At 45.5% G+C, this 15,032-nt stretch overlaps 1 protein-coding gene across 3 annotated transcripts in view; it reads right to left on the bottom strand.

The window, feature by feature from the left end:
- Positions 1–256: 256 nt before the first annotated feature.
- The window catches only part of CASP9 (caspase 9), a 133,018-nt gene continuing 118,242 nt past the window's right edge, over positions 257–15,032 (bottom strand). For all 3 annotated transcript variants that reach the window (XR_014961309.1, XM_085604158.1, XM_085604160.1), the window contains one exon: positions 257–3,165. Coding sequence is in view for 2 of the 3 variants with exons in the window: in XM_085604158.1 (XP_085460284.1) it covers positions 3,073–3,165 (93 nt within the window). In the remaining variant the exon portion in view is untranslated. The remainder of the gene's footprint in view (positions 3,166–15,032) is intronic.

Raw genomic sequence — 15,032 nt, 5'->3', positions numbered from 1 at the left:
TGGCTGGGGAGCAAAAGGGTGCAGGGATGTTTCATATTAGGCAGAAGACTCTCCCAGGGAAAATACTCTGCCCTGCTCAACATGGGCCTTGCGGATGTCTGCACGGGAATGCTAAACCGCTTTTTCGAAGTAGCAGGTGATGAACTGAATACAGGCATTTACTACATTTTCAGCACCAAATGATGCTTTGCTATCAACACAAACACACACAACATATTCTCTGGAACTGCGAAATAATAATGAAGCACATTCTCTAATTTAGACTTGTATACTTTTATTAGAAAGATATAAATATACAAAAATCAAAAGCGTCCCAAAGTGAAACATAATTTGATGGTGTGATACAGTAAGGTATCATCAGTAAGGTGCTTTGATGATCCTGAAAGACATGAATAGAAAATGAATACTAGCAGGAGAATACTGCATAAGGTAACAGAAGTGCAAAGAAAAGTCAAACATAAATTAATAAAATAGAGCCAGCCCCCGTATTTTGATTTAGCTTGCTAAAAGACGTGTGTTACTTTAGCACTCTTTTCTTAATGACGAGCATTTCTTGGCTCCCTCACTCTGCTCAGAAGAAAATGCAAATTATAATTGTCACACATAGCTCTTGCACTACAAACCAGAAACATTTATATTCTATCTCTTAGTCTGCCACCCACCACAGCCTTATGTGAAGAAAAATCGCCATTAAGACCTTTCATTGCAACCAGGTGGTAAAAGTCTTACACCATAAGGAACCACAAAAAATAGAATGGGATAAACATTCCTGAGAGACTGGGTCTTCTGTATTATACCCAGAGGCAGGCCAAATAAAACATCAGCCAACGTGTCCATAGAAATGATACCTCACATAACAAGAGAAGAAAAATCGGCCCAAAAATATGAAACACCAGTTCACATGATCAAAGAGAGATACAGAAAGATAGAAGAGAAATATGAGTAGAGATACGAGATGGAGTATTAAAATAGCACCAAAGCTAGTCTCACTGAGATAGGACCCTAGCCAGAAGGACCAACAAGATGCCTGGTAAAAAAGGCCCATACATAATAGATTGAAGGGTAGAGCGACTGAAACAGCACCCAGGTGAAATTTGCAACAAAAATCCTGAGATAGTGCCAAACCAAACATGGGCACACAGTTAAGACTACAGCAAATAGGAACACGGAGAAACATGTATAAATGGGACTGCAACCAACATAAGCACAGAGTTGCAACCATGCACAACCTCAGGTAATACAAGCAAATAAAGAGACTCCTGGAGATGAGGAAGCGGCCAACCGAAAAAGAGAGGATTACTAATATGGAACAACACCTAGTATTAGAGAAACATTCTCAAGCTGAGGAATCCCGCCACTAAGGGTAGCACAGTGACACATATTGAGAGGACCAGAAATATTACAGAAGGGAAGCTGAACAACATAACAGAGATCACCTCAATGGCAGTACTAAGTCAGCATATGTGATCCTACTGAGATGGGCCTTAGCCAACTTGCCAGTAAATACAGCATGTAGATGCTCATAGAGATGACACGTCAGTCAACAGGTGTTGAAGGATGCCCACGGAACATGTGAAGGAACAACGGAGATAAAAAAATAACTAACAAAACTTACCGGCTGCCCTCCAGCATCAAGTTGTGCTCTTTCCCTCTTTTCCACCACTGCAGGCAGGAACAGGCTCCCAGCCTGCTCTGCAGCAAATCCTTAAGTTGCTCTCATGCATGAGAGCAGCTTCAGGATTGGCCTGAGCGCCAATGATGTGCCCTCCAAGACTGACTAGGAGTCTGTGCCTGCTCTCTCCAACCCAAACAATGCAGCTGGGGTTGGAGAGAGCCTCACTGCACATTGTGTTTTTTGGCCGGCCTTAGACAGTCGACCATAAACCACATGCGCAGTGTAGGCAGAGCCCACCACTCCCCCTCCAGCCTATCATCGCCCTGGCCCGAGCTCCTGTGCAAACTGAATACCTCGGTTTTAAAATCATTTTATTAACGTTTTATTATTACAATTTTTTTAAGTGCTGGCAAGGGGGGGGGGGGTGCAGATGCTTCTCCACCATAGTGGAGGAGCTGCTGCTGTTTCCTCCTCTCATCCCCTCTAAATCTTTTTGAATCTAGTATAATAAAAATACTATGGACTAATCAGCCACAGCCTACTACGCAGGAAAATTGAGAAGCCCTAAAGAGGAAGCCCAAGAACCATATAGAGAAACCGATTGTCAAGCACCATATCACCTCCTAGCCAACATAATAAATAAGTACCCAAAATGTATTTATTTATTTCAGGTTCTGCGGTGTGTCATTTAAATGAGCTTGCAGAGTGTGAATTGCCTGTTGGCCTATGCTGAACACGCAATGACCACAATGCTTTCAGTAATCAGGAAATCATGCATAAATGCCAAACTGCTGCTTTGATAGACCTGAGATTGCATAAACCTACATCCATGTATAGTCAATTATTGTGAGACTTTAAATAACTGGAAGAACATTAAGAAATATGATATCCCAGATTATGCTCGGAGTGGCTGTGCATTTTGAGAAAGATGCATTGAAAACTATAAAAACCATGTAGCTTGTTCTTCCAGGAGTTCAGAGGCAATTGCATATGGACTCGATGCAGCTGTGTGTAACATTTCCCTTTGAACCTTAATGCCTATTTGTCTTATTGATTTTAGGCTTCAACATAGTTGGTGAAGAATGCTAGAATCAATCCCGCTGCCTCTCGCTTAGAGTCAACATGACCAAAAATAACCATCTAATGGTAGCTAAAGCAGGGAAGACCCCAAAAAAGTGCACCAGGAATTTAGTGTAATCCCTTATCTCATTATGCAGACACTGAATGTATGCAATTATGGCTTTGAGCATTTAAATGAACTTCCATGCACTGCCCCACACAAGTTGGCACATATGAAGAGAATCTGGTTTAGCACATACATCTGGAGGCTATAAATAGTCCGAATCCATCGCCTCTCACACTTATCTATACACCTGTGTCAGTTTAACAGAAACACTGCACAACGTAATCCATCCTGAAACTTTCTCCGACGACATAAACGCAAGTTAAAACCTGCTTCATGTTGTGTTAAAGAAAAAACGTTTGCGCAAGAAGTTGAAGTATCCTGGTATCTGCTTGTAGGTCCCTTTTGATGCCACTTCATCGGAGACCTGGAAATAAGATACAATATTTATTTTGGATAAGAGGAACGATTTTAGAATGCAACTCTTACAATCTATACATTTTACATATATTGTCGTTACCTTCGACTCTTTAGGGACTTCCGACCTCATGGTAAACATTCCTAACTAGGTTAAATTTTCTGCGACCAAGTTTACTCTCCTAGAGAAACAGTCTACTATAGCCAAAGCCCACAAGACAGTTTTATTGCCACCGGTAGGCAATGCTGGATCAGCGAGTGTTTTCTGCATTGGTGAAATGCTCTGCAAGCAGCTTAATATGGGGGTTTAACGCCCACTCACACGCAACCTCAGATTGGATCCCATATGACCCAAACCCTCTTCATAGATCCTCAGAGACCTCCACCTTTCACCACTATCTTCTCTGACCTCCATGATCAGCATGCAACCCCTATGGAATCATGACTAACAGAGGTCACTTGTGATCTGGGAGACACAACTTGGCTCCCTGTATTCTACACTGTTTTGGATTAAAATGGAACTTACTCCATCAGCCTGGTACTCACAAGATATCATCTTCAGCCTGGGTTCCACACAGTCTTAATGCTCAGAATGAATACAATGGGACCACCCCTTCTTCACCTTGTTCCCTCCACAGTATGCTTTGATTCCCCTGTGACCCCCATGATCCACATGAATCCCTTGCCCCTTGCTTTAAGGACAGATCGCCTTTGATCACAACCATCAACCTCACCGTCCTGTAACTTTCATTATCAGCTTCAATTGAGCCACAGATGTGCCAACAAGAACAGACATGAAGACGGGAACAGGAGACCTACTGAGAGCGGCACATGCAGGAGACTGTCACTCAGGAGGGGGACAGACATGAACAGAGTAGAAATGGGAACCGCAGATGGTAAGGGACCAACAATGGAGCACAACAACAAATTGTCTGAGAGACATATGTCTTGCAATGCAAAGAGGGACACATACAGACAGAATTGACTGTGAGGGACAGATTTGGGGAGCAGAAATTGTGATGAATATGTAATACAAGGACAGCGAAAAACATTCATAGATAATGGGGAGATAGGTATAGGAAGAAGGTACAGATATGGGCGGGAGACAGTGCAATGATACTTAACAGGTGACAACCCATACCACGACAACACAAAGCTCTCAGCATGGAACGCTTACTGAGAACATAATATTATTTACTAGTATTGGAATTTCTGACTCCCACCCAGCACTGCTCACAAAGCTAGTCTGTTCTTTTTTTTTGTTATTTTATTTATTGCGTTTTCCAAGAAATAACATGTCAGAGATTAGCAAAAGAGAAAGAGGTAAAGGTAAAGAAAAAAAGAAAGAAAGAACCACCCAGGGATATCCAGCAATGACACATTAGAGCAACAGTAGTAGCATCATTTGAGTACAAAATCTGAGCATGGTCAGTATAGGGGCTGTTCGATTACAGTCCAGAGGTGAGGGTATATCAAGAAGAATGGCTCCAGGGAAAAGTGCATGTCCAAGCAAGACCTTCACATCGTGCAGCATAAGCCGTACACTTCACAGTTGGAAAAACAAGAGAGCATCACATCATTACAATAAATCTGTGTGCATCCGGGACAGCATATCACATGAACAAACACATATTCCCTATGTCTCCTTAGGGTGCAGGAGCAAGTAAGATCCAAATGTCTGCCAGATGATTTTAGGCCTGGAGGTGAGTGGTTGCAGGGTAGCATAAGTGTCGCTAGTGGTGTCATAATATATTAAATCTCTCATCCAGGCCTTAACTGTTGGGGTCCAGGGCTGCCCCAGCGTTTAGAAACTTGTCGTTTGGCATGGAGCAAAGCAACGAACTCCAGCATCAAATGGTTTACTTTAGCCTAACAAAGACATTAATGGAGAAGGGGGTCAGCTCAAAGTCAATCACGTTATGTTATGTTATCGCTACTTCTAAAGCGCGGCAATTACCCGAAGGTGTCCTGGCACTGACCACTAACTCTCTGAGAATTTGAGACAGGAGAACAAAATTACAGCGTAAAGAGCCAGGTTTTCAATTCTTGCCGAAAAGTGAGGAGGTCCGGGGTCTTTCTTAGATTCGGGGGAAGTTCATTCCAGGCCTTAGCTGCGCACACCGAAAAAACGTCTCCCTCCCCATGAAGATGTTTTAATGGGTGGCACTATCACCAGCGTGCAGGGTTCTTCTGGGTATTTACCACTGCATTTTCCGTTTCATGAAGTCTGGGCCTATACCATGAAGTGTCTTGTGCACGGTATACAATGCCTTAAAGAGCACCCGTTTCCTGACCGGCAGCCAGTGCAGTTTTTTCATTTCCTTGGAAATGGAGGCATATTTGGGAGTCCCAGTGATCAGCCTAGCTGCTGCATTTTGCAGCAGTTACAATTTATTCAGGAAGCGTTCCTATATATTTAGATACAGGCTGTTGCAATAGTCAAGTTTGGACATGATGAGTGCAGTGACTACAGTCTGCTGACTATTGGTCGGCAGAAAAGGAAGAACTTTCTTAATCATCCTGATTAAGAAGTAGACAGAAGATGCCACTGTATTGATTTGGTCCCCAAAGTTGAGTTTCTCGGCAATGATGACTCCTAGGTTTTTCACCTTCCTGACTGGAATTGGGAGCATCCCCATATCTTCTGGCCACCATCTTGGGGTCCAGAAATTGAGATTGTTGCCAAATAAGATGACCTTGGTTTTTCCTGAGCTCAGTTTCAGGCAGTTTTGTGACATCTAGCTCCCGATTGCTGACATGCAATCGAGGAACCTGTCTTCTATTCCTGTTGCCTGACCAGGGTGCAGAGCCACCACAATTTGTGTGTCGTCTGCGTACTATGTCAGATTGAACCCAAAAGAACCGATCAGAGTAGCCAGGGAGGAAACAAACATTAAAAACAGTAGGGCTTAGGGAGGACCCCTGAGGCACTCCGCATGGCAGCAAAAAAGGTTTAAAATGGAAGTCCCCTAGTGCCACAGTTTGAAATCTGTCCGACAGGAATGATCTTAGGAGTTCATATGCTTTTCCATGGATGCCGCATGCCAGCAGACGGTCCATCAGTACGTCATGATGGACCGTATCAAAGGCAGCTGACAGGTCCAGCATAATCAGAGCAGCTTTGCCTCCCCTGTCCACAGCCTCCCTTATCTCCGCCGTAGATTTTATCAGGGCAGATTCTGTACCGTGCCCTTCTCTGAACCCATATTGAGTGGGGTCCAGAACATTGGTTTCACGTAGAAAAGAGATAAGCTGAGAGTTCATGGTTTTCTCAACCAATTATGCAGGTAATGGAAGGCGTGATATGGGTCGGAAGTTATGTGGCTCCTTTGGGTCCAAATTAGGCTTGTTAAGGAGAGGCAATATCAAGGCCAACTTCCATGGTCTGGGGAAGTGGCCAGCTTCAAACATTGTGTTGAACAAAGAGGTGAGTATTAGGGTCACGGGAGCCAGGGCCTGTTTGATGACTGATACTGGACAGCGATCATAAGGGGAGCCTGATCGTGCGCAGAGGAGCAGCTTCTCTGTCTCAGTCGTGGACAATGGCCCAAATTTGTCAAAGATCGGGGAGGGGTCAGAAACTGATCTCTTTTCCACCAACCAGACTACTGCACTCTCCGGGTTTGGGTTACTGAAGTCTAAAAAAATGACCTCTACTTTGTTCTGAAAGAACCTGCCAATGTCATCACAAAATTCTTGACTTGTCTCGATTTTCTGTCGTGGTGGAGGAAGCCAGACACTAGCACCAATCATCAAGGTGAGATGACAAAAAACTTCTCCCCAATATGCTAATATTGGTGTGCAGTTTCACGCTAAATGAGAGATGTATGCGGATTCTGTTGCACATCTAGGGAAACTGTGGGAGTTAGTGGGGTCCACCTTAGCCAGCAATTTAAGCGTAATATACGCTCTATGTATATATTTAAGATGTAAGAGCCTGTGGCAATGGTCGCAAGAGATAAGCCGGATTTGCTTGCAGCAATAGGCTCATGTCTTAGCTGGCAAGGAAAGTCCAAGATCCCTTTCCCATGCCACATGCGCCCCCATACCTACCTGCGGCAGGAGTGTAAGGGCTAAATGATAGAGTTGGGAGACCAGGTGGGCGCGGTTAGCAAATGTAATGACAAGTGAGAGCGGGGGAAAATCCTCAGTTCTGCTGTAGACGCTTAAAGTGCGGCAGTCAGAGGCGCTCGTCTTATGTAGAAAAAAAGCTGTCCATTACGCTTAAAGTGCGGCAGTCAGAGGCGCTCGTCTTATGTAGAAAAAAAGCTGTCCATTTGGGACACATCATGGCCTTCTGCGAGATCTGTAACGGATCGCATCTGGGCATTCGGGAATAGGTCACCTAAACTATGCAACCTGCATCAAGTGAGGGTTCTTTTGGTTAATGTTTCCATGGTCGGGGACAGCCATGGGCTGTCCAAGAGCAGTATGTGCGCGAGTAGTCCAGTCCAAGCCCAGAATGTCGTCTGGAGATTCTGTATTTCAGTGGGTGAACTAGGTAGTCTGTGAGACATAATAGCCGAGAGAGAATGAGGAGGAGCCTGGGACCACTCTGGTTTTAGATATTACAGTCTAGCGTCCGGGTAATACCAACGGTACTCAAATTGCACCTGCACAACTAAATAGTACAAATAACAAGCATTTGCAATGTAATAGGTCTTGCATTTCGAGAATTTGAGCTATTGCCATTAAAAATGACAATGTCTTTTATTTATGTGTTTTGAAAACCTGCAAGCGGTGCCTAAACACGCACTTTGTGCTTATAGGCCTGCTTATGAACAACAAGGCTGGTAGTAAAAGAAGCGAAGTTACTGCCAGCCTTGCTTCTCATAAGCAACGACTAGGAGTACAAAGTACAAATACAATTAGTTGATTTGAAATATGAAAAAATAATTATATTAATTCCACATTAGATTGTACTCTGTGTGGAGCTGATGAAGGGAAATTCATAGAAGCTGCACCTACATGTCCCTAGCGAGCAAGGCACCAATACTGCCTGTCTAAGTGCAATAGCACAAGCTGTGGCTAGAGGTCCCTATTGAGCATCATCAAGATATGGTAAAGCTACCCTACCCATATTGCACTGCATGCAAGCCAGTACCACGAGGACATTCAAACAGTTATGTTCATGTATACAATCAGTATCTTTGGAATGTGACAAAATAATTATTATATTAGTTCTAGATTAGGTTGTGCTCTATGTGGAGCTGATGAAGGGAAATTTATAGAAGGTCTAATATAAATGAGATGTGGTAGGTGCAGTACAGCAAGCTGTGCCTAGATGGACCTAGAGAGCAAGGCACCAGCACTGCTTGTCTAGGTGCAGTAGCACATGCTGTGGCTACCATATTTTCTGGGAGTGTGCATACGCACAGGACCTGCTGAAGGCCCTAAGCACGGAGCTAAGGGCCTGGATACCTGCGACATGCATCACCACAGGCTCTGATGTACAAGTTACTTACCTTCGGTAACGATGTATCTGGTAGAGACTATTCTAGCCGCAGATTCCTTAACGTAGAATTATCCCCAGGCGTGGGACTGGACCCGGAAAACTTTCTTGCCCAGGATCTCTGAGCACCGGGGTGCGGCACCACGCGACTCTGCCCTGACGTCCTCCACGGGCGTGACGTCAGCAAGGTCACATAAGCCCCATCTGGGCATTCGGGAATAGGTCACCTAAACTATGCAACCTGCATCAAGTGAGGGTTCTTTTGGTTAATGTTTCCATGGTCGGGGACAGCCATGGGCTGTCCAAGAGCAGTATGTGCGCGAGTAGTCCAGTCCAAGCCCAGAATGTCGTCTGGAGAGTCTGTATTTCAGTGGGTGAACTAGGTAGTCTGTGAGACATAATAGCCGAGAGAGAATGAGGAGGAGCCTGGGACCACTCTGGTTTTAGATATTACAGTCTAGCGTCCGGGTAATACCAACGGTACTCAAATTGCACCTGCACAACTAAATAGTACAAATAACAAGCATTTGCAATGTAATAGGTCTTGCATTTCGAGAATTTGAGCTATTGCCATTAAAAATGACAATGTCTTTTATTTATGTGTTTTGAAAACCTGCAAGCGGTGCCTAAACACGCACTTTGTGCTTATAGGCCTGCTTATGAACAACAAGGCTGGTAGTAAAAGAAGCGAAGTTACTGCCAGCCTTGCTTCTCATAAGCAACGACTAGGAGTACAAAGTACAAATACAATTAGTTGATTTGAAATATGAAAAAATAATTATATTAATTCCACATTAGATTGTACTCTGTGTGGAGCTGATGAAGGGAAATTCATAGAAGCTGCACCTACATGTCCCTAGCGAGCAAGGCACCAATACTGCCTGTCTAAGTGCAATAGCACAAGCTGTGGCTAGAGGTCCCTATTGAGCATCATCAAGATATGGTAAATCTACCCTACCCATATTGCACTGCATGCAAGCCAGTACCACGAGGACATTCAAACAGTTATGTTCATGTATACAATCAGTATCTTTGGAATGTGACAAAATAATTATTATATTAGTTCTAGATTAGGTTGTGCTCTATGTGGATCTGATGAAGGGAAATTTATAGAAGGTCTAATATAAATGAGATGTGGTAGGTGCAGTACGGCAAGCTGTGCCTAGATGGACCTAGAGAGCAAGGCACCAGCACTGCTTGTCTAGGTGCAGTAGCACATGCTGTGGCTACCATATTTTCTGGGAGTGTGCATACGCACAGGACCTGCTGAAGGCCCTAAGCACGGAGCTAAGGGCCTGGATACCTGCGACATGCATCACCACAGGCTCTGATGTACAAGTTACTTACCTTCGGTAACGATGTATCTGGTAGAGACTATTCTAGCCGCAGATTCCTTAACGTAGAATTATCCCCAGGCGTGGGACTGGACCCGGAAAACTTTCTTGCCCAGGATCTCTGAGCACCGGGGGGCGGCACCACGCGACTCCGCCCCGACGTCCTCCACGGGCGTGACGTCAGCAAGGTCACATAAGCCCCACCCGGCGTGCTGACGTCAGTTTGCTTCGGAGAACTTTTTCCGCACCACAATGCAGAGCCACCACAACAAAACTGAGGAGAGCGTGGGAACAGTGAGCAAAAAAACCAGAGAAACAAAATAGAGAGAACAAAAGGTGAGAAACATCACCAGGTGGCACCAAGGCACCAGAGGGCGACAACAGCAGGCCAGAGCAGGAAAGGAGCAGAGCACCACTCTGAGGAACAACAGTGCAAACCAAGTTGAAAGCACCAGGGGGCAGTAAAGCACCAGAAGACCAGAGCAGTGAAGCCATAGCAAGAAAAGCGCAAAGCACCATGCCATGGAACCACCTTGCAAGCCAAGGCGAGAGCCATCTTGGAGGCACCGTGACAGAAAGAGAGAGGGTCTGCAACCACAACCACAAAGGGCCACAAGCCCGGAACAGAGGAGCAACAGTAATCCATCCCCAGACTACACTGCCAAGGAGTAGAAAGGTCAAAGAACGGGTGGGGATCATAAACTCTAACAACAGAGGGAAAGAGCAAAAGTAGGCCCTCACGCTGGAGAGAAACCAGCTGGAGGGATGCCTGACCAGAAGAAAACAAAGAGGACACCCACAGAAGACAAACCACCCAGAGGAAGGAGACTGCAGAAACCCAAGCAGAGGGTCCTCACAGAACAGGGAGGAAGGGCGGGTCGTGAAGGAATCTGCGTCTAGAATGGTCTCTACCAGATACATCGTTACCGAAGGTAAGTAACTTGTACATCTGATAGAGACTACTAGCTGCAGATTCCTTAATGTAGAGTAGATACCCTAGCCATACTCAGAAGGGAGGAGGGCCTGCGAGAGAGTCTCCCCACCAGGAGAGATACAGGGCCCCAGCAGGGGACATGTCACAGGGACAAGAAGGGAAAGGCCATGATAACCTAGACCCAACCAAGAGAGAACTGCCCAACACCCCGCAGGGGCAGACAGCGCCCGAAAGCCCCAAAGAACACAAGGACCACCTCCAACCCTAGGGAGAAGAGGAAGAACCGGAGGCAGGGCCCACCGTAAGAAACACAGACACAGTGACAGAAAAAACTGAACACCCTGAGCCGCAAGCAGCGGACAAGGCAGGAACAACTCCACCACCATGCGCAGACGGAAAGAAAGGCCCAGATGCGCAAAGCCCCAGCCGAACCAGAGGCAGGGGCACAAGGGAATACATCAAGGGTCACAACGGTGGAATAGAACAAACAGGCCTGCACGGGCATGCGCAGCCGGCAGCAGGCAACACCACGGAACGGCGCACCCAGGACAAGCTAGACGCCAGCCGAAGGCAGAGGCCAGGGAGCGCCAGGACACACCCCAAAAGAGGCGCCATTCCAGAAACACACACACACTGACCCACGAAGAGTGGAACCAGGCAGAAAAGAAGGGTGCCCTCACACGGGGGGACTCTGGAAGGCACAAGCAACAAAAAAGACGACGACAGTTGAGGACCCAAGGAGTACTCCTGCCCTTACCTGGGGGAGGGGGGCCCAGAGGTGCCACTAACCTGTCTTCTGTCCTTTTTCCGCATGCCCAGGAACCGGTCGGTGACAGGTGAGAGGAGAAGGCGGATGAAGGCAGGTGGAGTAAATTTAGTTATTTACTGTATGTATTTGACTAACCTGACCTTTTTCCTTCACAGGAAAAAGGTCAATGGGATAGCTTATGCGCTTGTTGTCAAGTTAGTTACCAACAACTTACGATTAAATAGGGCTTTGTGGAAGGTGATGATTGATGTATCTGAACCAAAAACAAGGCCCAAATAAGGGTTAGGGGTAAAAAAAAGTACAAGCTGTGGCTAGAGGTCCCTAGTGAGCATCATAAACTTTGAAGATATAGTAAATCTACCCTACCCATAATGCATTGTCTGCAAGACAGTACCACGGGCACATTCAAATAGCTATGTCCATGTATACAATTAGTAGCTTTGAAATGTGACAAAATTATTATATTAATTCCAGATTAGGTTGTACTCTATGTGGAGCTGATGAAAGGAAATTTATAGAAGGTCTAATATAAATGGGATGTGGACGGTGCAGTACAGCAAGCTGCGCCTAGATGTCCCTAGCGAGCAAGGCACCAGCAATGCTTGTCTAGGTGTAGTAGCACAAGCTGTTTCTAATGTTCCCTAGTGAACAGCATAAACAATGAAGATGTGGTAAATCTACCCTACCCATAATGCATTGCACGCAAGACAGTACCACAATGACATTCAACTAGCCATGTCCTTGTATACAATTAGTAGTTTTGAAATGTGACAAAATAATTATTATATTAATTCCAGATTAAGTTGTACTCTGTGTGGAGCTGATGGGGGTACATTAATAGAAGGTCTCATGTAGATGTGAGATGTGCTAGTGAGTAAAGTAACCACTACCAGCCTTACAGAGGACATAGCTTGGGTTCTGTCTATACTAAGCCTATTGACCAATGAAAAGCCGCCATTTACAAAGGACAGGGACAGGAGCTAATTAAAAAACAATGGGGCAGAACGTTTAGTTTTGTTTTTGTTTGCAGTGGAAGTAAAATACATTGTCATTTTCAACACCTTCAGCTCCAACTTTAACAAATTTGAGAGCTATTGCATTGGAAATGCAATTGGTCTTGCATTTGTTGGAGTTAGAGTTACTGGCATAAATGCCAATTTTTTTTATCTAGACATGTTGCAGGGTGCAGTACCATAAGTGGTCAAAAGAGATCCCAGGGAACCTCTTTTGGCCACATATGGTACTGCACCCAGCTGAAGATATGGTAAATCCACCCTACCCATAATGCATTGCATGCAAGACAGTACCACGAGTACATTCAACTAGCTATGTCCATATATACAATTAGTAGCTTTGAAATATGACAAAAAAATTAATTCCTGATTAGGTTCTACTCTGTGTGGAGTTGATGAAGGGAAATTAGTAGAAGCTCTCATATAAATGTGAGATGTTCTTGTGAGTGATGTAAGCACTGCAAGTTTATCTTAGGATCAAGTGTGTGTCCTGCCTGAAGCCTTTTAAGAAAATAGTTCCTTGATGCCTTTTGACTCCGATCAAGTGTAGTTCACTTGGTGGTCCCTAGAGGGAACACGGTCAGCTGGGATGTAATCATTGCACTTTGCGTGGCAATGAAACTCACGAGCACGATGAAGGAAAGGTGACGGTAACGTCGTAACGTTTTTAGTAGCTGGACGGCTGGACTGCTGGGCGGCTCACTGTGAAGTGGGCTGACTGGCAGACTGGCTGGATGGTGATTTTTAACGTAGGTCGGCGGGCTTGGCTGGACTGCTGTGCAGGTCAGCCAGGACTCACGGCCAGGCTGACGACATCGGTGGAACGGTGGGCCCGAACGGCATGGCTGGAAGGCTAAGTCCACCCCCTGTCTGGCAAACCCCTCCTAGGTCTAACCAGCGCAAGGCTGACCGGCTAATGGCTGACTGCGGATTGGTTCCCGCAGTTCGGCTGGGCTGGTTGGCTGCTGGAGGGAGGGCAGAGCTGGACAGACCGGGGAGGCTGAAAAGATAAGCCATGCCTAGTACCCCCTGGGCTAGTACGAGTTGGCCGGGACGGGAGGCTAGGCTGGCCGGTGTGGCAGACAGGCTCGACAGGCTGACTGAGGGCTTGACGGGTAGAACCAAAAAAAAAATAGTTCCTTGAGGCTGTAATTAAGATCTAGGGAGTAACAATACATGTAACAGGGGTCCTCATGGGAGGTTACAAGAAGGGACAAGGCGGTTACTAAGGAGGAACTACTAAGCCTATTGCCCAATTAAAAGCCACCATTTACAAAGGACAGGGACAGGAGCCAATTAAAAAGATGGGCAGAAAGTGGGAGGAGCTTTAATCACATATCCTGTATACAGCATGTCTCGAAGAGACAGTGCAAGCGCTGCCTAGGCAAGACCTAAAAATCTGGGGCACCAAACCTTCCATACTGATAACGCATTGTCAATGTCCGCCAACAGATGCGCGGCTGCCCACCAGCCCAGACTAGTCCAATGAGCATGCCCGCAGCATATCAAAGAATTTAGAAGTAAGTGGAATGGGAATGTTGAGAAAAAGATATAAAAAGCAGGGGAGTCCCACCATTTTTATGATGGCAATTCTTCTGGCGATTGATAGGGGAAGAGTGAATCATCAGTCAATTTGAGCTGATAATCGAGCCAAATAACCTCCACTGCAATGCGGTGCAATAAAATACCCAGATATCGGGGGGGGGGGGGGGGGGGAGGGGATTCATCACACCAGCGCAAAGGGAAAATCAAGAGTCCAAGGGGTCGTGGTGTCTGTTAGCGGGAATATTTCAGATTTGGTCCAATTGATGACCAGTCCAGAAAACACAGCAAACCTTACAATTTCGCGGAAGAGGGGAGAGAGATTAGTTTCACAGTCTCTGACAAACAGCAGGACATCATCTGCATATAGTGAAGCCAATAGGGGGCCTTGGTGGAATCCGAGCCCACGCTGTAAATGATGCTACTGTAGATGACGTACAAGGGGGTCCATTGTAATGATAAATAGTAATGGGGACAGAGGACAGCACTGTCTGGTTCCCCGTGATAGCCTGAATGGATCCGTAAGTCCGCCATTTACATGGATTCATATATAGGAGGCAAATAAGATGACAGAATGTTTTGGGGATTTCCAATTTGCGCAATGTTTTTTTTTTTCGTTTTTTTTTTAATTTGCGCAATGTTGCTGTGGACGGATGTTCAGGAGTAATTTGATTAATAATTGCAAAGACCGTGCAAAGATTTACTGATGTGGAGCGATTTTGGGACAAATCCAGTTTGAAACAGCAAAATCATTTTGTCTACCAGGAGAGAGATATGAGTCGCAAGGATCTTAGCTAAAATTTTACATTCTTGATTTAAGCAAAGAAAGGGGT

The sequence above is a fragment of the Triturus cristatus genome, chromosome 1_2 (assembly GCF_964204655.1).
Source record: "Triturus cristatus chromosome 1_2, aTriCri1.1, whole genome shotgun sequence".
Lineage (NCBI taxonomy): Eukaryota > Metazoa > Chordata > Amphibia > Caudata > Salamandridae > Triturus > Triturus cristatus.
Note: the sequence above shows the minus strand (reverse complement) of the source record. Positions and strands in the feature narration are given on the sequence as shown.